At 40.4% G+C, this 25,184-nt stretch overlaps 1 protein-coding gene across 2 annotated transcripts in view; it reads right to left on the reverse strand.

Annotated features, from left to right (window-relative positions):
* The window catches only part of kcnq5a (potassium voltage-gated channel, KQT-like subfamily, member 5a), a 68,694-nt gene that overhangs the window by 12,323 nt on the left and 31,187 nt on the right, over positions 1-25,184 (reverse strand). For both annotated transcript variants that reach the window (XM_028423575.1, XM_028423574.1), the window contains 8 exons: positions 9,577-9,667; positions 8,364-8,490; positions 7,830-8,005; positions 7,529-7,654; positions 5,720-5,830; positions 5,469-5,564; positions 2,731-2,825; positions 2,015-2,041 (listed from right to left, as the gene is read on the reverse strand). In XM_028423575.1, coding sequence (XP_028279376.1) covers positions 2,015-2,041; positions 2,731-2,825; positions 5,469-5,564; positions 5,720-5,830; positions 7,529-7,654; positions 7,830-8,005; positions 8,364-8,490; positions 9,577-9,667 — 849 coding nt within the window. The remainder of the gene's footprint in view (positions 1-2,014; positions 2,042-2,730; positions 2,826-5,468; positions 5,565-5,719; positions 5,831-7,528; positions 7,655-7,829; positions 8,006-8,363; positions 8,491-9,576; positions 9,668-25,184) is intronic.

Raw genomic sequence — 25,184 nt, forward strand, 5'->3', positions numbered from 1 at the left:
ACACACATAAAGTTGATGTGCCCAGAAGGTACACAGAAGGCAGCATGTCCCGATGAACATTACAGTCCATCCAGGGAGGAAACTATTGGATTAGTATGCACAACACATTTCAATCTGTGTACAGGTGTTATAGATATTGGGAAAAACTGGATACTGTGATATTTGCAGCATGCATATTTGCAACCACTACAGATCCCTTTTCCTCTTGTTCTGCACATCATCATGTTTTTTTCCTTCTTGCACTCATAACAGTGTATTCTGGGCAATTTTTAATGGTTTGGATTTGGGTGGATTTGATATGATTAAATATTTAGCCTCATTTACATTATTTATTTATAAGTTAGCTTAGGAGCTCTGAGTGTATACGTGAATGATTTGCTATCTGCTCATGCTCCATAATTGGAAATCTTTTCTTCTTCTTTGTTGCATTGTGTTGGCTATATGCTCGGAGGAACAATAACACACAAACACACCAGTGCGCACCTGTCTACCCACAAGAATGGACGTCTATTGTCTTATATTTTAAGTTGTCTCTTGCTGCCAATACCCAGCACACTTACACTCAGCATGAGGTCCGCTGCAGCACTTTGCGGTGCGCCTAATGTTTACTACTGCTGGTGTTTACAAGTCTGCTTAAACAAAAACCACCAGCCGTTTAACCACGGCACCTACCTACCGCCGCCAAGCATCCAAGAGTCTGTAAAACCACTAATAACTCTTGTTGGCGGAGGGGAACATACAGAAAAGAAATAGTGCCATAAAAGTGTGCGTAATTATGATTTAACAAGTGTCAATTGGAGTTGGCTGCAAAAGGCGTTTCTAAGAAAGGAAATGTAATTAAACACGTTGTTTCATGCGGAGGGATTTCAGCGGGATGAGCACTGTTGTGGAAGCAACAAAGCCTAATTAAAAGCTATTTTGTTTAAGGATGAGAAGCACATTTGTTTGTGTGTTTGGCTGGGTGTATAAACGTATTTTTTTTATATGTGTGTGGCTGTCTTTACTTTAAAAGCCTAAGAAGCTGCTGGCTCAACATAAGGGCCCAAATGTTGCCAAAGGAGCGCTGCACTGTAAAAACTATACTAGCATAATTAAACTCACAAATCTCCCTCTCTGTCTTCTTTCCCCTCTCTGACCCCCCTCCCTCCCTCCCTCCCCCCTCTCCCCCTCTCTTGACTTTGGTCTGTCTCTCCTAGACTTCTGTTTGATGAGTTATATAAATACTATCCCAATGGAAAAAGCGCGTAATGGTACAGACATGGTACAGACTCCTGTCTTTGAAGGCATGTGTGCATTCATAAGCGTGCGTACACACGCACACACGGCAAAGACAGACACCCATCAGCCTTTGCTGCCTACATGTCAAGTGCAGAGAGAGAAGTAGTGAAAGGAGGAGAGAGGATGAAAAGCGGAGATGTAAAGACCAAAAATGTTGGAAAAATGAAGCAAAAATAAAAAAAGTATGGCCCATCACTGCATCTCTTACTGCCCGTTTTATTTCCAATTCCACAAAACTGAGTATGCTGCAGCAGCTCTTAGGAGAATGTTATTCTTTAATTTTACACCTTTGTAATACTGATGCTATATTCTCTTTATTTGTACTGTGGCTTTTTTGATTGAACGTCCCCAACCTTTATCTTTTCTCATCAAATCCTATGTGACAACATTAGTATTACTTTGCTGGGTTGTATTTTTTTTTTTTTTTAAAGCTTCAACATCAATATGCTAAGACTCAATGCAGCCCATATTGTCTCCAGTTATGCTTAGCTAAAAAGTCAATAAGTGTTTGAAACAATCAATATACCAACGAAGTAACTGAGTGCGACCCCCGTCTTGCAAACTTTAGTTCCCCCCTACTCCATATAAATGTCAATAAATGAATACATCAATAATCCATTTGAACATAATTCTGCATGAAAGGACAAAGAAGTGTATAAATAAATCTGTAAACCAGATTAGACGTCATTCAGTGTGTGTTTGTGTCTTTAGCGTATGAGCTGAGAGTCATACAAACCTGTAAGTAGTCTCGCCCTGCTCTTTCCTTCAAGGGTTAGTGGGATAAAGAGGATGAGAAAAAGGGAGAGATCAGTACAGATTGGCAGATTAGCATTATAGCATTATACAGATGTTTCCACTAATGGGTATGGAAGGCATCAAGCCAAAGGGAAAGCAAGAAGAAACTTGAATTATTTCTGAGCACATGCAAGCTATGGCCATGCACAGTAAGGCTGAGCATTAGCTAGGGGACAGACACAAACAACAGAAATAAAAATAAATAATCTGATATGTGTTTATGTCCTAAAAAAACCCACTTGGTTTTGTTTAATCCACTGGAATTTATTAGTCTCACAATAATAATTAGCCCATTCTTTTGTTTATGTAAAATTGGCCTCTCCCTGGATGCAAGCATGAGTATTTATTTAAAATCTACCCCTTCATTAAATAACACCTCAGCAACCACCGATCTGTCATACAGAAAGGCATTTAACCACTAACTACTTGCTCTGCATGTGTGGAAGTGTCTGAATGTGGAAAAAAAAGGTGTTAGAGGTTATGCATGGCAAGCAAAACATCCCTATGTTATGCCAGGCATGCTCACAGGGGAAAAAAAATTGGTTGCAAAGCTTCACAGCAATAGCTGCACCGATGAGGATGAACAGACACCAGCTGAGGAGGAAGAGACGAGCAGCAGCAGCAGCCATGTTTGTAAGTCTGTAAGTTGTTACCTACTTGGCGGGGCTGCAGGTATGCAACGCCTTCAAATGAGGCTTCCAGGTAGCAATGGAAACCGAGTTCTCATCAGCAGCATAACTACGCCAGACACACTACGTGCAGGATAAATAAAGTAATGATGATTTGAACAATGGACGTAGAGGAAGGAAGGAGGAACAAAAGGGTGGTGAGGGAGGATCGTTTAAGTTGGGCAGGAAGTGAGAAAATGAAGGTGAGGAGGGGGGAAAAAAAAAAAGAAAAACCGGATTAGTTTTTTTTTTCGAGTGGGTAGTGTTGATGCACTGCGGTTGGGGGTTGCTGGAGGGTGGTGGGGTGGTGATGGTGGTGCAGGTGGAGGGGATACATGCCTGAGGGGGGGGGAGGGCGCTTTGGTAGTGGTGCCAGGTGGCTCGGAGGTAGGGACGAGCTCCGTCGGTGGAGTACAGACGCCAAGCCGCCTGGGTGGTGGGAAGGGGGGTTGGGGTGGGGTTCGGGAGTGGGGGGGTGAACAGAGATGGACAGGACACACACACATAACCATTTATACACACACACACACACAACACACACACAACACAGGAGGGGAGTGGCACAAACATGGTGAGGAGAAATGAACGGAGATTCACGTGAACATGTAACAAAAACAGGGTGCTGTAGTGACTTGTAACCAGCAGGCAGCCATATTGGAGGTCAGTGAGGTTTCAGTAAGCAGCTTTGCTTAATTAACTGTCAACTTTTAAAAACTTAGTTGACACAGCACAGTGTGACATACAAAATTACCAATGTCCACCGCAATAATTTCCTTAGGTTCCTTTTTTTTTACATGTGTAGTTGACCTGAACCTCCTCAATGGCGTCTAGTTACAAAATCTATGACACAACACAAAGTCTCAAATCTAAACACTTATTTTAGGACTATTAACACCGACTACCTGCCAAATGCTGGTCAGACAGAAAGAGATATTAGAAATGGAGCAGCTGACCAGCTGAGGCTGGGAGACAGTGGTAATATCCTGCCCTGCACACAGACCGACACACACACAGAACAAACGAGTGATTTAAAGCAGGGAGAGCTGTGTGTGAGATGGAGGAGTGAAGTGACAGACGGGATAGTAATGTTATCCGCATCTTTACAGACAACACTTCAAAGCAGCTTCCAAGTTTCTCTTTACCTGTTGAGGAAAATGTTATGAGCTTGGCAGAAAACAGACAATGAACAGGTACTTGATACACAGCCAATAAAACAGAAACAACATCAAGACACACACGATTAATTGCTCACTTAGTGGGTTATTTAACATCAGCTGGGTTCCAACTGGTTTTTGTCAAGCCCAGCAGATATGTGTTGATAACAAGGCGCCCAGAAAGCTTGTACGCTGTAGTGCTGATTGATAAGTTCGCGGCCTAGTGTAGGATGAGTTGTGTCGTTGCACATGCAATTCATGTAATCATGATATCAACACTGGTATGATCAGTGTACACTGTCTGAGAAAATGGACAGTCTTGTTCTAAAGGACGTAAAGCCCATTGAGATGTGTCTATGAGAACATGGTGACACACAAATGGATGGGCTTCATTTTTACAGTGAAATGTAACTGAGGCCATTGACAAGTTCCATGACATGATATAAAATAAAGAACAATAACTCTGACACAAAGCCGTGTATCTGTGTTCAGGGGTATCATGTGTCCTGAAACTCCTCTGGCTTGATAATAAGCAGACTCAGACTAACAATAATCCATATCTGAGACACTGAGACAGACCCTAGGAGAATTCTCCAGCAATCTGTAATGATGAATGTGACTTGGGTTCACCACATTCAAACAATGATAGAACAATCCAAACACCCATAGTCTCCATCTCCAAAGAAAACAACATTATTGGGGTCTGCATCAAGGTGATGGCCCGCGGGATGAAAAAAGGGTTAATTCCCTGGAAAGAAGTCACACATGCATGCAGGGGCCCATAGATCACTGAAATCAAAAAACGTCTACCAGGAGAATCAACACTGGGGTGATGACCCCCTTTCATCTTCTTCCAGGAAATGATCTGTATGTTTATTAATATCGGTATATTTCTTTGACTGACTCCTTCTACTTCAGGTCATGAACTTATCAATCAGCCCTTGTATTATAGTATCATAATTATAGTATCTCATACAGATAAAGGCTAAGAAGATTCAAAAAAATGGGACAATGTTTATATGGAAGGAAAAGACATACACACACACACACACACACACACACACATACATACATGCTATCACAGGAACATATTCTGTCGCACACTTCTGGGCACACACAGAGCAGATATTTATTACTCATTAGAAAGTAATGCAGCTGGTCTTGTCTATTACAATGAGGGACGGTTTAGAGGAGCGTCCGCACAGGGAATGATTGCCATGGAAACGGCTCATAAATCCCAGCAGTGTGTGTTGCTGTTGGACCTGAGAGATGACAGCGTGTCTTGCACACTCTTAGTCATCAGCAGCAGCCCAGTGAAGGTTAATACACACACACACACATATTAAGTGCACTCTTTATGAAACACCTTCACACTGATAGGAGATGTGCACACCTACACTCAACTACATATCGAACACACTCATCAGAGGGCAAAGAGTGGACACACTCATGCTTTTATATAGACATAGATACACAGAAAGTGAAGGACTTAGAAACAGTCAAAACAGACATGAACACTCACACATAAAGGGAGTGAGTTTTTACACTGATCCTCAGCTGTGTGTGTGTTTACCTGGATGAGGCTGGCAGCTGGGTTCCTTCTTTTTTCAAAGTGCTTCTGTCGATGCTGCTCCTGCACCTTCAGGGCAAAACCTGACCCCAAGATACCCTACAAACACAAAACACACACACACACACTGAGGCTTAAACTTGGAGAAAGGTCTGCAAATAAACAATGTGGTACCTTCTACCACCTTCTACTGTGAGCAAACACATAAATGTGATCAGTAATCATCATGTAATCATGATGTGTGGTGGACTTACAGCTGGAAGGGCGAAGAAGGAGATCCCCAAAAGAGCAAATCCAGCTGACAATAAGCGTCCTGTCCATGTCTGTGGGGTTTTGTCACCATAACCAATGGTCGTTAGGGTGATCTGAAAGGTCAGAGGTCAGCACTCAGTCAACCATTTATAACATTAAATAATTTAGTGTAGCCTACAGTGAATTATGATATTGGACAGTAAATATTGCAAACAAAGTTTTTTTTGCTATTGATTATTTTTTACAGGTGAATGGATTGAATGGGTTTTTATTTTGTAAAGCGTAAGTAATGCACAATTAGAGAGTTATGAGAGGTCGCTGTACACAGTGAATGAAGCGTGGATGTGTGTATTGCATGAGCTTCCAATTTTTCCACATTTTACTTATAACTACAAAAAGCTTGGCTGTAGGTTTGTTTTGATTATTAAGTGTGTCTGAACATGCAAGAGTGAGGTAAACAGTTTCTATGTAAACTGAAGAGAGAATGGTGCAGTGAGGGTTTCATATGATCAACCAGAATTCAACTAAATGATCTTTATTCTTTTGTTCATAAAATTCTTGATTTCAGAAGTCAATATCACGGCTTGCTAAGTTAACCTAGTCAAACTGAACCACAAACAACAGGCTTGTTGACCTTGAGAGTTTCATTGTTGCGTTACATCAGTCAGTTTCAGCACTGCTGCTAGACTTCATGACAATTTAGATCTTTAAATGTATTGAGAAACACTCAGCATTACAGATTGAGGAGATAAAATAGATCCTCAGCATGATACTGTGTACAAGTCAAAGGAACCTGATATGCCTTAAAAATAATGATAAATTTATCAATACTTATCAGACAATAACTTGAGTAGAATTTGAATATCAATGCCTCTAGTTGTCATCCCAATCAGACTGATGAACTCTATTAATTAGGAGGAACATGATGAATCATGGTGATAAACCTCAAAAAGCTTCTAGCAGGTGTCGACATGGACTGTCGGCGCACCTAAAGCCTTCGCCACCATCACAGCCATCAATCAAACATGCAACCCCACTATTGTTTTCCTGGTGAGTGCACACTGCCAAAACTACTGTAGTTTGGACAAAGCTTTTAGTCTGGCAACATGTGACTGTCATGGGACCCAGCTGCCTCTCAGTTAAGGTTTTTATCAGTTTATCAAAATATTACAGGCAGATAGAATTGTGCACTGCAGATTTACCTGTCATTCCATTTTCTAAATCTGTTGACGCTTCTTATTTTTCTCTTTGACAGCTTTTGTGTTGGCTTGTACATCTTCAAGTTTTATGTGGCTAAACTTGAGCTTTTTTTTAAAAAAAAGTGATTTAACAGCTTTTAGTGTGCAACAGACAGACAGATGTTCCAAGGGCGCAGAATGCAGGAACATGGTGTGTCATATTCCCACAAGCCTAAGAGGCCAGTCTCACCTGGCAGCAGGAGAAAATTGAATTTATTGATTGGGCCATTTCTACTTTGTGGTTTGTCTCTTTCCACATTTTCAAGGGATGATGTTGGGGGAAACAGTGCAGTACAGCCAGCCAAGTGTGACTTCAAAGACTATTTCTGCCCGTTCTTGTATTGCAGGCATCATTAAGGTCACACAGAAACTGTAAATGGGGATATATTAGCTGTTGTCAGATAAAAAGCAGCGTATTTCCACAGTTTCTTTCATTTTTAGTGGGATTAAAAGGTTGGATAATACCATGTCAGGCTTGGGAAACATGTGTTCAAGATATATTTCGTGATTTTAAAACAAAATGGCAGACAGTTAGAGAGCTTCCATTGTGTCCTGAAGCATGTGTGTGCTCACCGTGCCCCACCACAGAGCATCAGCATAGGTGGCAAAATCCTTATTAAATTCTTTCTCCACCAGATAGACCAGGAAGGAGGAGAATATCAGCACCAGGAAGCCTATGTACCAGGCGGTCACCAGCTCCTGCACAAGGTTTAACAAATAAAGACATATTGATAACATTATGTTGACATAATCATTCCCTTTGTGGATAAGAAATAGTTTTCCTTGTGTAGATTTGAAAAGCAAATGATTTATTTCACTGTTTACTACAAAACTGTGATGGAAATGTGACTAATTGATCATTAGGGCCTCTTACCTTACTGTGTGCATAAACTACAGATCCAAGCAGTTTCCAGGTCCCTCCTCTGCGGTCCATGCGTACCATGCGCAGGATCTGAAGGAACCGAAGGCTACGCAGTGCAGAGGTGGCAAAGATGTTACCCTGGCTACCAGCTGAAACCACAGCAACTGAGGCGATAAGTACGATGATGTCTGGGGAGTGAAGGGTCACAGGTTCCACAATATTAGTGACAGGATTTGTGGTTGACTCACCTACATAGCAAATCCATCCATCCACTCACCCATCCATCCATCACCTTTAAAACAAACATTGATTCACTGAAGCCTGTTTTCATTTTCTTTTCTTTCTATTTCTGTCCCCAACCCTAAAACACCAAACTCCTCTCCTTTGCTAGAATGACATCATCCCAAAAGTTTAGTGTTTTTATGTTACATTGCAATAAAAAAGGCTCAGTTCGCATTGTGTGAATTTGATAGCATAGGCTTTGATGTACAGTCCCTAAAGCTTCAATATATTTTTCCCTAGAGGACAGACGACACACAGACCCACCTATGACACAGAACGGCTTCCTGGCAAACCGGAGGCGTCCCTGCCATCCTCGGTAGCGGCAGCAGCAGCCAGCACTCCATATCCTTATGATGTACTCCAGGCCGAAAACTACAATCATCACAAACTCCTACAGGACACATACACACACACACACTTATTTGGAAATTTGTTCAAGTGTAACAAAACCCATAGCATCGTAAAAACAGCCATAACAAAAGATCAAGGACTAAGTCTTTGTGTAACACTTGCACACACTAATAGATCCTATTCTATTTATTTTTGAAAATTAGCCAAATAAAACTCATTTTTAAGCGACTGGACTACCTGTGCTTTATAGTCAGTCACTAAACATTTTGACGTGTCCTGGCAGGAAACACGCAGGTATAATTATTAACATCACTAATGGCTGGAATCCATATTCAGTTCCTGTGCGAGACCTTTTATTACACATGCTGGCTTTGACTTCCTGTGACACTTCAGTGGAACAGAGCCATCAATAGTGTTGGCAGTTAAACCCGTGTTCTCCTGATGTGACCATTAAGATGTCTGCGAGGAAGAAAGGAACACGGCTGTGACCAAAAAAAAAAACACTTGCAGGTATATGTTCCTTTTCTCATGATTAAAATGCTGTGGGCTGAACACATCGTGGGATACACGAGTCTACTGTATAGGGTTTGTCTCACTGCACATTAGCAGCACTATAGCAGAGCTATTCTAAAAGTCATGACCTGCATACAACCTATGACAATAAGTTTTTATAAAGGAATAGTGTGTCATTTTGGAGAATATTAATTGTCTTTTCTTACCAAAAGAGTTACATGAAGATCAATACAGCCCTATATGAAGCCACAGCCAGCAGCTTTGTAACTGAGGCTAAAAATAACGACACTCCAGGAAGTCACAGCACTCAGTGCAGTCAAAGTGTTAGAAAATAAAAGCTCAGTTTAACAGATTAAACCGACATGTTTTGTGGACTGGTTAACAGATTATTTTGTTATATTATTAAACAACAACAGGTTAAATCCTCCTTCCCATATCGATACAAAGTCAAGCGAACTGCTTGTTATATTTGATGATCTGTGGGCTCACAGGGTTTAACAACCAAACAAAAACATAATGTCATCTGTCCAATCCATCGTGACCGAGAGAAAGATGAAATATAATTATTAATAATATTTGTTATTTAGCACATGTGCGTGTGTGATTGCCCTACCAGGATGAGCAGGCAGTGTGAGGAGAACTCCTGGTGAGCAGGGATGGTGGAAAACACAGAGAGAACCAAACATCCAAACACCAGGATGAACCTGTGGAGACACACACACAAATCACAAATCACATTATCTGTAATAATATTTAATCACTAAGTAACAGGCTTAGGCTTGTTATCGCAGGTAATGCACACATCTGCAGCAACAACACACACACACAGACAGAGACACATGCACACACAACTACACATGTAATAAAAGGATTATTTCTACCCTGCCAGACTACACTGAGCAGATTTTAGGACCAGACTAAATAAAGTTCTAAAGCTTCACTAAGATCCCTTTTATTGCTGTTAGTGTGGTGATTGAGCTGAATCACAGGATGGCATGAAGACAAACCAATCCGTATCACAGCAACAGTAGCTGAACATCTGCAACTTCGAGGCTATGCATTAAATATATTTTTTTCTGATTGCCTGACAGGATTATAAATAATGAATACCAACAATTACACCTAAATATGTTATTCACCTAACAGGGAAGATCCATGTCTTTCAAGTAAACCTTTTTTGGCACCATGCCACTGATTACATTCTTTTACAGGTTTTGCCTCTATCTTGTGTCTTTCTCAAGACCACCATGGAGAAATTAGGCATGTTAGCAGCAGGTATGCACAACACCTCCAACCAGTCCTGGAATCCCCAACATGTACACTGCATGCTTTGGCAATCCCATAATGTGAATGGATGACCAGGGCTCTCCTTCATCATGAGAATTGCAATGACTTTTCAGAGAAAACATCCTTAAACATTGCTTCCAATTACAACCTAAACACAGACTGCACTATTCTTCATTTTACCTCGTGCATTCAGAACCCTCCTCATTGTCGGACTGCTGCCCGCGAGGAAACCTCTCACTCCCTGGTAAGTCATATGGTAACTTGTGTTAATGAGCAAACAAATTAAAATTCATAAGGAAGCTTTCAGGCAACATATGCACCAGCTAGCAGTCCCAGCTTGATGCTGTTCAGAGTATCTCTGAACTGTTTTTTTTTTTCCAGAGATACCATCTGTCACTCTGATGTTTACAATCTTCTCTCTGCAGATTATTGAGTGTTTGTTTTCTGTGTACAGAATGTGCTCCGGTCCTGTTCCCCTCACAGAACCCTCAGCCTCTTAAATATTTTATGTTCTTCATTTACTCCTCCTGCCTCGCTTTCCTCCTCAGCTCCATCTCTGCTTCAATTCACTTCTCTGTCTGAACCCTCAAACCATCACCTCCTCTTTTCTGGCTCTCCTGTATGATTGATGCCACCATTTATTTTACACATGATCCACAAGCAATATGAAAGGAACTGTGAACCATGTGTGTACCTGTGGCTGAGTAACAGCAGAGAGAGAGAGAGAGAGAGAGAGAGAGGACTGATGTTTTCCTGACTTCCAGCTCACATCTGCAACTGATACTGTCTCCTTCACTAATAGCTCTTCACTGTCATGCAGACAGACAGCCTGTGTATGTAACCACTCATTCTCAGCACTATACTAACTTAAGGATACATCCTCTTTTGGTCTGACTGCACAATATCAGGCTATACCCTCTGGATTAGGGGGTATTGGTGAAATTAGAAACACAGAGGCAATATCTTGTTAAACTGGTGAACTGATGCAGAACATGCTAACACAATCGTGGACCTCTAGAAAGCGGTCTACAGCAGTGACCACAGAACACCTTCTTCATTTTGAAGAAGAGGTAGTAGACTAAGACCTGTGATCACCTTGATGCATACATGACATGTCTGCTTGGAAGAAACCATTAATCTGCTCTGGCCAATGATTTTCAGGACCTAGCCAGCACCGGGTAACCCATGTACCAGGCACACAGTCAGCAATTACACTCTAGTGATTTGTTATTGTGCAGAACTGCATGGCAGAACATGTTATATATCTTACATTCTGTGTGTGGTGATGGTGACCACCCCCTTCTTCATTAGGACGAAGAAGCGATATGCATTTACACAGACAATGTTGAATTGCAATTATCTTTCACCAGGCATGTCATTTTAATAGAAACTTGTTGGTTTGGAAAGAAACTGAATTTCACCCATTTCATAAAGGACATGCTTTAAAAGAGAGCAATAAAAAGCCTAGCTGAATGTCAGCTTAAAAATGAACCACTCTCATATGAACACTTGTACATTTTCAAAAGGTCTTTTTTCCCCAAGGTCTCAGCCTCAAATAAAAACCCTAATGTTGTATCTCTATTAAAATTTCAGAACCCTGAGTGAATAAATAAAGAGTGAACGAATACAAATCAAAGTGATTGCTGCATGCCTGAATATGCTTACTGGAAAAAAAGAGCATTATTTCTGTGGTTCAGAGACCATGATTACAGCCTCAGGACAAAATCAGTCCATCAGCTGAAATTGAAAAACTCATACAATTTCCATTCAGAAGCTATATGTTCAAACACACACATTTGTCTTTAATGGGAGCAACAACACAATCTGCATTCAATATCACATTCAAAACTAATAGCAGCCTATTTCTGCCAACTGTCCACCAAATGACCCCTGACTTGGTTTGGTGGACAGGTGATGCTGTTGTTGTAAATTCAGAAAGAGGTGATTATTGTTTAGATGAAAATTCTGACTCCACTGTGCAATAATATAAATAATGGGCAAAAAACAAATACACTCTAATGGCTTTCAAGTTGTTATAATTTGACATTGTTCATCATCTCAAGATGCTTTCATCACATAATCAATAACTCTTTATGCTCTCAGAAGCACAGTGTGTGTGTGTGTGTGTGTGCCATATTATCAATACATGATGAAACTATTCAGTGGGTGCAGACAGACTGTGATGAATGAGAAGCTGCGATTGAAAGATGGGAGCCACATGACACATGCAATCAATAACACTGTTGCATTGACCAGTCCCTTAGGTGAATTAGCCACTTCAACAGTCACTTATAGAGATTAACTGCTGATACCGATGCCCTGTGAGTCAGATAACTTCGAGGCTATGCATTAAATATATTTTTTTTCTGATTGCCTGACAGGATTATAAATAATGAATACCAACAATTACACCTAAATATAGCAACACAAGGGTTTTACATGTCACAGCTCACAAGTGATCACATAAGCAGCTCTTTATCAAAGGCCGACTACTTATTCTAACGGAGATATGAGTCAGTTATTGAGGTGGAAAAACTGCAACTTTGTTCACAGAATTGCAGACTCACTGGACTCCTTTTATTTTTCTATTTTGAGTCTCATCTCATCTTTCCACCATCTTCCTGCATGTGATCCAGAAATCAATCTCAGGACGCCATGTTGAAAGATGTGTCTGTTCCTAAAATGCAACTCGAGAGAAAGAGAAGAGTGTTTTTTTTCTGTTGGAACTGTAAGTGAGGATGTGCAGTGTATGCATGGAGTTGTCTTACCTATAGGTAGGAGGGATTAACACATAAGGATAGGAGGAAAGGAATCAAAGAGTCAAAAGAGAAGATGGGTCTGTAATGTCTAAAAAATGCAATATGATCCAACGGCTACACTACAAAGTGAGTAAGGTAGCTGAGCACAAAGACTGGAACAAAACTGAATAGACATGTAATCTGGGAGTTTCCTATATAAAATGGTTTTCTTACAGGAAGTACCTGGCAGTTATTTATGTAAACAGCTGCCATATAATTGTACAGAGAAGTCCCAAGTTGAAAAAATACAGAATGAGCACCCGCTTCAATACATATGGCAAAGACAAAGTACCTCTGACTTAATGCTGATGAATGACCTGGGGACTAGCAGACCAACCCATATACAGCCAAAAACCTCCCTGACAACCCTCTCTGACAAAGAACGCCTGGGAAGCCTGAGGAGTGAGAGGTGAGTGTAAGTAATCAGGCCTTTGGAGATTTGCAGCCTGGGTATGCAGGACTCATTACAAGTATGAGGTCTTAAAATGGAAACAAGATTTGTACAACTAGAAATAAACAGTGGCTGCATGGCAGTGTGAAAAATGAATTTACAGTTTAATTAAATTAAACCTATGTCATGTGTTGGACTGTATTATTTCCAGGCAGTCAAAAAAAAAGTTTAGTAAAGTCTTATGAAAGGTTTAACAGGGATAAGACGTCATATAAAGGTATCTTATGAAATCTATTGGACTGAGCAATAAATAAAGACACACACGCACACAGCCTTCTACACATGCCACTGCACATCAGAGAGAGAGAGAGAGAGAGAGATTTGTATTTGACTTAGCTGTTTCATGTGGATGATAAATTGCCACTGAAAAGACACATCTAAGTGGAAAAAGATTTAAAATCATCAAACACTTACAGCAGAGCGTGGGTTTTGTCCTTGGTGAAGCAGTGTTTTAAACATGTAGCATGTAAGTATGTAATCTTTGAGTGAAGGGGCGCACATGTGGGGTTTATACTGAAATACATTTAAAAAAAGCGTGTGTGTGTGTGTGTGTAAGCTCTGGTACGTGAGAGGTCAAGGTTTTCCACACAATACGGTTTGATATTATTATCTATTTCCTTCTTTCTTTCTGTGCCAACCATGCATACCCCTTCAATCAGGAGAGAGAGAAAGGGAGGGAAGGAGGGAAACATAGGGAAAAAGAGAAACCTCAGAAGATTTGTCACTTTGGATAAGCAAATGAATAAATGTCTCATAATCTCAAGGTAACAAAGTAAACAAACAGCTGATCCAAAGGTCTTGGAGGGTGAAGCACAAAAAGCAGCGGACAGGCGAACATGCTGAATCATGTAAACGAAAACACTATAGGAGTGAGGTCAGCAGGTTCTCTTGAATGAAATTACAAGGGATGATGGGAAAAAACTTCGACATGCTATAAATATAATTTCGTCTTCTAGGAAAGGCCTCGAGGTCAGTCTCTTCTTTCTTTTGTGACTCATCTTTCTTTTTCTATCTGGAACTGTATCAGCTTTCATTGCAGTGATCATATATTTATCAATACTTATTCATATGTGTTTTCCCCAACTCACATAAAGCAAGAAGGAGGAGGAGGATTGACACGCTGGATGATCAAAGAGCCGGAGGAGATGACAGCGAGAGAGAGAGAGAGAGAGAGAGAAGAGAAAAAGGCAAGATGAGGTAAACGGGGGGAGGTGGAGAGGGAGAGGAGGAGGGAGACAGGCCGATTTCTTGCCAGCCGTCTATTAGTTAATCCCTGTGTTTATCCAGCCGAGTGCAGTATCTTACCTGATGATGGCAGCAATAAAACACATGGTTTTATTTCTAAGCAACTACTTGACCAAACAGAGCCAGGCCAAAGACACGGTGCTGCACAGGCCAGATTTCTCTGCACACTTCTGAAAGGTTTTCTTCATCAAAGGACAAAAAGGTGAACTGTAATAAGAGTCGCTCTCGACTTCACTTCAGAATGGAAGTGGAAGGAACACAAGTACAAGGAAGGCAGATCTGACCTCATGCATGTGTTATATCTCTATTGATTATACACCATCCCGTCACCCTGAGACGGTCAATGCATAGCATGAAATCAATATTTTCATATCTATAACATTATGTCCATTGTGTGTAATATAGCAAATACCACAAAGGCTGGCCTAACATATCAGACTTGGAGCCTTTTGTGGTGTCACAATAAGCATGGTTATATTATGTATATATGTATTTTTGTTGTTTGTTCTCCTGCTTCTATAAGAACAGCTGGATGGTTTTAGAAAGCTGTTCTACAGCTCACATTAGAGCTCACGTTAAAACTGCCTGAAAAAGTGATGAAACCATGATTATACATGGTAGTAAGAATGCTCACAGCAAATATCTAATTAGGATTCTCCTTGAAGTCAAGAAATGATTCTGTTGATATGACAACTTTCTCTTTTTTGGCTTATGTAAAGTGAGTGGAATTTGTGACTCAGTCTTAATTATTTATAAGATGCAGTGCAGCTTTTTTTGTAGCAGTGGTTACAGGTAATACTTTGACACCACACAATGCAGCTCTAAATAATACATATATCTTATAAACTTATTTTTATACTGAAAACTACATTTTAAAATGTCAAAATCACCTACAAACGTAGCAGAGGAGGATTATCTAGTATGACTGAGTGTTACAAATGGTTTACTAGTGTAAGAATGAGCTGTTTGTTTTTTGTATCCAAACTCTAGAAGCCACGCGACCGCAGCGAAGAACAAGAAGGAGATAGTAAAGTTTGGAAGAAGGGCAAAGAGAGAGAGAGAGAGAAAGAGAGAGGGAGACAAATGAAGAGCCGGAGAGAAGCCAAGTTTCCATGATGATGTGGGATGCACTGAAGATGGGTGACGGGTGCGAAGAGTCGGAGAGCTCTGAGTGTGTGTGTTCTCACCAACTAGACGCAAGCTGACATATAAGCCAACAGCTAACAGGGTTCATAAAAATACTGGCTTACAGACACACACAATACATCAGATTCCTATCAGCACCCATCGCAGCACTGATACCGCTCCAAGACTCCTGTTCTGAGAACTGTGCTGCAGATGTCACGGAGACAGACGGAGAATGGGGGAAAGAGCAAGAAACTGACAAAACTGTACTTGAAATTCAATTATCAGCTCATTTTGAAGACACTTGTAAGAAACAACATAAAAAAATAGTCAGTGATGCCAGTGAAGGGTATACCAATGCTGATGATCATCTTCTCCCTCTCAATCTTCAAATCAAAGACTCTTTATCATTTGATTTCTGAGAAATCAGAGCGTGCATAAACACAGAGTCGTCTAAATCAAACCAAGAGCCAGGAGAATTAGAGGCACCGCTCTGCCTCTGCTGCGCAGTTAAAAAGCCTGACGCTATCTGCTTTACAATAAACTCTGCTTAAATTCAGCAGATACACTTTCCTCCTTCTTCTTGATGTGGTGTAAACACTGCCATTTTCCACTTAGCTGAGCCAGCAATACTGTGCACATAATGACAGAAAGTATTACACCTTTTGTGTCTTAGGAAATCCACCGGGCTTAGCGAGCAGCTGTGATTAATGCTATTTAACTATGGGCTAGCAGCATGTGCATGAAGGCTCATTACTCAGGCTGGGCTGGTACAGTCCAAAGAGAGCTATGATTGAACCAAGCACAATGCCTGTGCAGTTTAATTGAGCTCAGTTAAGCCAAGAACAAACTCCGATTTGTCAGGCACCTATTGTTGCTTTTTGTCTGTGTTTTGGCACGCCGTGTATTTTCGGAGGCTAATTTGGACAGCACATTAACTTCCCCACCTTTTCAATATGGGTTTTAAATTAGGAGGTGTGATCTCTATGCAGGGAAACATTTAAATTTAAATTAGGGTATTGGTTTAATTTATTTTTGTATAGTGCCATTAAATAACTGACAATTAAAAATGTACATTAGGTTAATTTGTTTTTGTCCTTTATGACATGAAAACTTCTTGGTAGAGCTGACTACAGTAGAGGATAGAATATTAAATAAAGTCATTTTACACAGGAACAGAGCCAATCTGTTGACATGTGTTGAGCAAATACTTTTCCATGTGAGAAAGAAAGAATGTACAAAGCCCTCCGAGGAGAGCAGCTCAAAGCTGTGTCAGCCTCTACAAACAAAATGACACATTTCTGCATAATCTGAGTGCGGAGCGGTTGAATTTTAACCACCACATTCTCTGTATCTCTGTAACTTCTAACTTGTAAATATGTATGTAAGGTCACATTACAGCATTGTTAGAGCAGCATGGTGACTTTTTATTAAAGCTCTGACTGTGGAGAGATGTGAGGATATAGAGGAAGAGCAACTGGGCCCCAGTTCAGTTCGTGCCCTGCATCTCAAGTCGCCAAGGCGTGCTACATTTAATTGGCAAATATATTAACTGAACTTTATTCACTACTTTTCCTAAGTTGTGAAACACTGGGCTATTTGCATTTTAAGATATCAGGCCCCTTTCAATCATTTATTGAACCTCTCTATGTTGAGCAGAAAAGTGTGTTTCAAAAGCCGAGGAAACATTTGATGTGCGTCCCTCATACGATCAGTTCAGCAAAGGGATAATTGGACAGTTTGGATTGAGAAAACATTACAACTCAAGAGCTGCCCGGACCTGTGTGTAAAAAGCCTTCTGCTCTGAAACTGTGGAAGTGTGGGTGAGGGAATTAGAGGGGTGAAGCTGTGCTGTTGAATTGCTTTGGTGGAGTGAAGTCAGCTCATTAGGCCAACAGATGGCTGACTGGTTCCCTGAACACGAGAGAGAGAGAGAGAGAGAGAGAGAGAGAGAGAGAGGGAAACCAAACTGGGGAGAGGCTGACTCAGCACGGCTTATGTTAGTGTAAGTGAGTGAGAGTGTACTGTATGTAAAGGCTCCTTAGAACGTGTTGAGTGAGCGTGTGTGCATAAATATGCATGTTTGCTGTTATTATGGCGCTCAGTCCAAGCAGCCATCAAGTACGTCAACGCATGTATCAGCCCACATGGCTCCATCTGTTCTGCTCCTTCCTGCCCTCCAACTGTTCAGGTTGCACGATACCAGCGAAGAGTGTAAAGTTTAAACTGTGTGTGTGAATTCCAGCATCATGAAGAAGTGATGAAGAGTCTTATTGATACTCTGTCAGCAGCTGCACCTAGATACAAAACCAGTGACAAAAAAAACAGTGCTAAATAAAGACTTCTGATCACTCCACCTTTGCTGCTCTTTTCGCAGCATACGCTTCACTCATTAGTTGAACAGTGTGACCTATGCAATGACGTCTTCTCCCTCTAATTTACCACTAATGAAGTTAAGGAACGATTCATTACCTGCTGCTGCTGGTGCTGCTGCTGCCGGTGATACAAAACATGTGCGCTCCACCAGCAAAAAAAAAAAAAAACCCTGCATCGAATCAATGAGTTTTTCTATTTAATTTGGTTTTAATTAGAGACTCTTTGTAGCAGTGCACTATTTCCTGAGCCAATGTTAAAATTATACAAAATAATAATACACCATGACGTGTTTTCTTAACACATTTCATTCAATTGCATTCGTTTTACTCATGACACTGAATAATGAGGTGTTTATCTTACGTACAAACACATAATGGCTCCAAAGCAACCTGAAGAGGAGCCGTTTAAAACAACGGCACAAGTGCAATTTTAAGAGACCCGCAAAGGAATGAAAACCAGACAAAAGATCAAGAAGAAGGATATTCTCCTCCATTTCCAGTCTAGTGGAAATGGGACGCAGTCAGCCTGCAGGCAAGACAGAAAATCAGCTACACCTCCTGTTATTATCTCTTTCCTCTTTTTTTGTCCTTTTTCATTTTTTTCCCTGAACACACATAAGGAAAAGATACCAAGAGAGCCACCAAAATAATATACACTTTACAATTACTTTTAGCCTCATGGGGAGGAAAGAAAACACACGACTTGACATCACACGTGGCTCCAGAGACACGTCTAAATAAGTTTTTAATATCTTGATGTACAGTGACAGTTTTTATAGAAGGTATTTAATTAAACCTACACCTTCCTCCCTTTCAGCACAGTATACAAAGTTGTGGACTTCTCATCATCCATCAACGTTTGTATGATATAATTAATATAAACAGCAGATTCTGGCACGTACATATAATTTAATGCAATACTTGCTCAACATTTGACGAAAAACAACTGATATAATAATAAAACTAAAAAGGAATAAGTGTTAAATTACCTTTGACAGGACTCACAAAGAAATAAGGATTTGCATAATAAATATTAGAACAATTAGGCACAGTAGGGTCTGAGAATCTGTTCATTTTTATATCAATAGATTCATCAGTCATGAAAGCTGAAAGCTAAGTCATTCTTTTATAAGTGAAAAAATCTCCAAGTGCCAAGCAAAGATTTTCCATTGTGGCAAAGAATTAACAATAGCTACAGTCAACTCATTATAAAAGTTATAAAGCACTGTTCTCAAATATTAACATATTAAATCATGTTTCTTTTTACATATTATAAAGTCTGTTAGATACAGAAAGAAAGTGTTTTGCTCTAATATTTCTTTTTTTTTTGTTTCATTGAAGGCCACCTGACCCCCTGACACCTGTAACGGTATTATGAAAGTAGTAACTGGTTATGTAGATATCTCTGCAGCACAATACACAGATGTCTCTTCCAAACAGAATAACAAAAGAAACCTATAAGTCCCAGGGAAGAAGTTAAGTGCAAGACTTTTTGAGAAAGGCCCGAGGAGGAAATACTGCCCTGCGCACCATTAGTGGCATGAGGGGCAGGCAAAGGAGGGATGAGGAGTCTGTTTCCTGACTGTGCATGCTGGACTCTTTTCAGCTCCATATATCTATGTTGTTATTGGCTGGCCAGTGAAATACAGGCTGGCAGGTTGTGCTGACTGCATGACTCCGGTCTGGACAGGGTCACTGCTGTTGGCACTTATGGGTAAAATACAGCAGTTTTTAACCTAAAGCTAAGAACCCAAGTTAGAAAGTGGCTGCAGCAGAGTTAAAGAAAGCAGAAAGCTGAGACCAACGCACAGCAGATTACACAGAAGGGAGCATATTCTTAAAATGAGTAAAATGCTAAATATTCTTTGTAGGTATGGCATTAGATGTATTTTTACTGAACTGAAAAGTTATAACAGAAAAAAACAGAAAACACAAGAATAATGGGGAAATGTGTGCAGCACAGAGCCAAAGCTTTAACAAGCAGCAGAAATGCAGACATTCCAGCAGCGAAGGAAAAGATGGAATTCTGGGAATGTCCTAATCAGCCAAGCTGATGGCCTCCAGATAAGATGGATAATCAGTGATAGGGACAAATGGCTGTTTGCTGATGGAGGAAGATGGGAGAAACGTGTGTGCGAATGACACCCATTTAACCAGATCAAAAGCTGCGGGCCGAGAGCCTCGGTCGGCTGTTTGATGTCTGATTGGTGGGGAAATTGTGGGCAATCTAATGTCTCGGTGCGTTTACAACATGAGTAACGTATTTGTTTATCATTGAAGGAGTGTGTCAATGAGATGTGCACAATGTGTCAGTGTTTTGTGTGTGCATATGTGTAACTCATGTGCTGCATCTGTTTCTATCTGGTCTCCCTGTGTGGCAGGCCACAGGGCCATCTGTGCATCTACGCTTCACATCTTCTCTGGCACTGAGTTTAGATACCTATTTATTACTGTTACTTAATATGAATAAGCTGTGTATTTTCAGGGTTCCAGTGTTCCTGAGGATACCCTAGAAATCATAAATTATTACTGCCAAGCTATATTTTCTGTTTCACAGCAGAAAGGTATTTATTACAAACAACCACATTGCAGCAAATGATGAGTGTGCCCTTCATTAACCAGGATGCAATACAGCCACAGAGGCCTACTGGTGTATATTCTGTTGTTATCTTGATATCTTTGGAGCACATTCCTCTTTCCTTAAAGGTAGGGTAGGAGATTTCATTCTGCCTTTTTGCCCTTTTTGTTAAATTAGTGTAACTTCTCTTTACAATCCGACAGCAACCAATTAGTTCGGCAGTTTCACATTAAACTGAAGAATATGAATCATCTGTGGAAGCTATAAAACGCTAGCCGGATTCGCTAGCCACATTTGCGTTCACACCTTGAAATCAAACTGGATACTGCCGGATTCGAGGTGTTTACACCCAGAAAAAAAACATCTGGATAGGCCCGAATCCCGCTTTAGCCAGATTTTTTTCCCCAATGTGAACGGGGTAATAGGGGGATTGACTCACTGTTTGAGCCCACCTCTAGTGGCCGTTTGAATAACTGCAAGCATCAGAACTTGTCACTTGTTGTCTTGATAATCAAGAAACTTTATCTTTAGTGTGTGGGTGTAGCAGAGGCTGCAATACCCTTGATGAAACTCTTCTTTTGGGGTGGGGTGGGGGGTGGGGTTCTGCTGAGTGTGCAGCTTTGTTGCCACACATACGCATGCACACATCTCCCACCCCCGTTCCACAGTCCTGTGTCACAGCCCAAACGTTATTCCAGCTGATTACACGCCAATTCCCATCAAAAGCAGCCTGCGAGGCTCTTCCCCACCCTGATTAACACTAACCACGCACTGCAATGTCTTCAGTATGTGTCTTTTTTCCATCAGTCATACTGCTGCTTCCTGTTCTTATTTTTACTCTTTACCTTGCAGTCACTCAGTCTCTCAGGTTTTTTACTATTTTCATCATTTCTTTCTGTCTATTTTTAATGATTTCCACATCAATTATTCAGGATTGTGTAAAAACTTTAAAGACACGGTCCTGATTATTCTGACAGATCTATGTAGAGTTTGGCATGATTTGCTTGTGCTATTTTATATCAGGATATTTGCCATAATTTATTGACAGCCTGATAAATGGCAAACTTTCAGTCATAATTAGCTGCCCTCAGTTGTTTTCCGTCTACACATGTGTCAGATCCAGAGGCAAATATCAGACAGATAGTTGTGCAGCTAATGTGTTCAAGCATTTGTGTTTGAAGGCTTAACTCAGTTATGAACTTTCTGATGATTCAGATAAACAAATCAGTGTAAGTTTGCAACTTTAGAGCCTTTGCTTTTGATTGAGGTCTGCACAAACACACAGAAGCACCAGCGAGCGTTGCAGCCACATGCCTTTACACTTGCGTCTCTGACTTAAGCTGTGCCCAGCTGTTGCACATTGACAAGACTGCAGCCAGCAGTGTGTGTCTGTTGCATGTGTGTGTGTGTGTATGTGTGTGGAGGACTGCTAGCTATTTCCTGAGCTGTCTGTTGTGATAGCAAGTGCAGCTGCTTTTTTTCTGTTTAAATACAGACTCCTGTGTGGCAGGACATTTAATGCTGTCATTGTGTATACAAGCTTGTTTGTGCTGAGACAACAAGGGATTATGTGATGCACTAATGTGTGTTTGTTTAAGCTACAGTTACACTGGTCTGATATGATTTGTCTGTGATGAACATCGCTTTGCTTCCATTCCCTCATTATCTAATTCATATTATCTTACAGTAATGTAGTATTGGTGGTGCATGAGCAGCTCTACACAAATTCAATTTAACATCTATCTACTGTAAAAAAAATGAAAATAAACTGAGTCACAAAAGCTTTTTAGAGTGATGCCAAAGTTTTTTAAACGATTTCCCATCTTCCAGGCGTCTTTTAGGCTCTGTTATAGTCTGCAGGCACACAATACAAGAGAGCCCCTTTCAGACATATGATATGTAACAGTGATCACTTTGCCATGTCATTCAAAGCTTCAATACACACAGCAGTGATGGAGAGACAGCGCTTAGTATATGTGGCATATTTGATACTTACATCAGGCTGCCTCTGTGTAAACCTGACCTCTCTTTAGCAGAACATAATTTGGAGATTCTACTGTTGATCACATTAGGTAACGAGTTTTATATCTCACTGGAAACTTTATTATTTATATTTGTATCAGTTGTTTAGAGAAGGTGTTACATTAACTTTCCATCATTCCCTCCATTTTCTTAACCCGGTTAACCTTTTAACCGGTCTAACACAGGGTTAACACAGGTTATATTAACTAATCTAAACTTAATTTAAAAGCTAATCTTTCCCAGAAACATCACTAAATCGAGCACTTTTGGTTAAAATAACCTTATTATTGCGGGACTTGGACAATGACAAAGCCAAAAGCAGCAGAGGAAAAGAGAAATATGATTGTGTGTGTGTGTGTGAGAGAGTGTGTGTTGAACTAATCAGTAACTTTAAGTCGCATAAAAAACTGAGGCCGTATGTTTCCATGCAGGATGAGCATTTGTGCACGTGTGCAGATTCACTCTTTGTCTGTGTTTGTGTATGCAAGTATGAGTAAGGGTGGTTTGATCTTTTGTTGGAGTGTGTAAAGAGATTTTCCATCCATTAGTATGGCTGCACTCCCAGACACACACACACACAGGAACATGCACTGTTGAAGGAAAGTCACTATAGGATCCAGTGGCTTCAGTAAACACAGTAGATAACTGTATACTTTAGATGTGTACATTTGGGATGTTGTTGTGTATTTACGTGAAATGACAACGCAGTGACAGTAAAGATTACTCACCTACTCGTCGTCACACAGCAGGGGACACGTGGAGAACAGACAGCAGACAGAAAACAGAGGAGATGAGAGGATTAGTGCACTAAAAAGAACTTCTGACTCTTCTCTTTTATGGCACAGACTGTATTCTTTACGTCATTATAGGAGAGATTTTGGAAAAAACTTGAATTGGTCATAATCTTGCTGCTAATTTTTGCGCAACCACCCCTGTTACCTTTTAATCAGTTGAGTATGTTTTGGTTATACATTAATGCATTAAAGATGGATGTGGTTAACTTCACCATGTCACAAACTGCCAGTCTGCTCTAAGAAAACCATAAATATGTAACTCAGTAGTTGCTCAACCGTCACACAGTGTTCACAGTTGTTGCATCATGAGCTCAGAAAATGAATTTCAGAGCCACAGAAAGGTTTTTATACCCTGTGATTTTCTATATTCATGAATATTTGGGATAATAATACTAAAAATACTGTTATTTTACAAACTACATCTCTTTATACCTGTTAGGCTCACCATCCACTAGCTGAAACCTATGATGTCATTTCTGTACTTTTCTGCATTAAAAGAATCGACTAAATGATGAATGAAGACCCTGTTTATAACCAGATGTGTTAAATGTTACTCAGAATTGCCAAAGATAACTACATGGAACTAAAAATGCTTCCAACTTGTCATATCAATCTAACCCTGTCCCATGCCCATTGCATACTGTTGTTACTTGATTTAAAATAAACCTGACATACAGTTTGAATAACCCTCTCAGCTGTGTGTGCACCATGCTCTGGACCAGGACTTCAGCTTCATATCATGACTATACATGCGTAATATAGAGCTTATTTGATTATTTGTGTCACCCTTTGTCTTTTTTGGAAAAACAAAAGCAAAATTCCTGAAATGTAAAGTAAATGTAATCACTGTTGCCCTGAAGGCGACTAATCTACACAGTAAATGTTTAATCATGGCTGTATGATGTGACTGCAAGAAGCCTGCAGCCTTGTTGCGGAAAAGAGCACTACGTAATGGAATATTAGGGGGTCTTGTGTCTGGCTTACTACTGTAGCTGTGTTTCATCTCTCCCTGAAACACACACACAAAACACAGTAGTGGTGTCTGCGAGCTGCCTGTGGTCTGGACAGCATCACAGGCTGCGGTCAACACGGCAGTGTCTGGGTTATACACAATTTACACTTGTCTTCAAACACACACAAAACGCACACACCAAAGTGGAGACTGTGGCTGTGTTAAGTTCACAAGTGTGTTTTACAATCTTGCAGTGAAGCGTAAAAAAGACAGTTATATTGTGTGTAGCTCAAAATCACAGATTTAGCTCAAAGGACAACACACAACATCCTCAGATTATAAAAGACAATTCCTCCTATCTGAAATTTAAACAGGGGATAGTCAGAGGCAACAACAGAGATTTGAAAGACACATGAAACTGAGTTGCTGTTTAAATCAGAATAATTACATATTTTGTAAATTCTAGATGTATAAGTGCTAAAACTACTTGGTCAGGTTTAGGTCAGTTTCCCACACACAGAGGATGCTAAGGTTGGTTGCTCAAGTGTATTTTCCAACCCAGCAGCAATGTCTGGCACTGAGAAATGAAGTCCA

Source organism: Parambassis ranga, chromosome 15 (genome assembly GCF_900634625.1).
Source record: "Parambassis ranga chromosome 15, fParRan2.1, whole genome shotgun sequence".
Classification (NCBI taxonomy): Eukaryota; Metazoa; Chordata; class Actinopteri; family Ambassidae; genus Parambassis; species Parambassis ranga.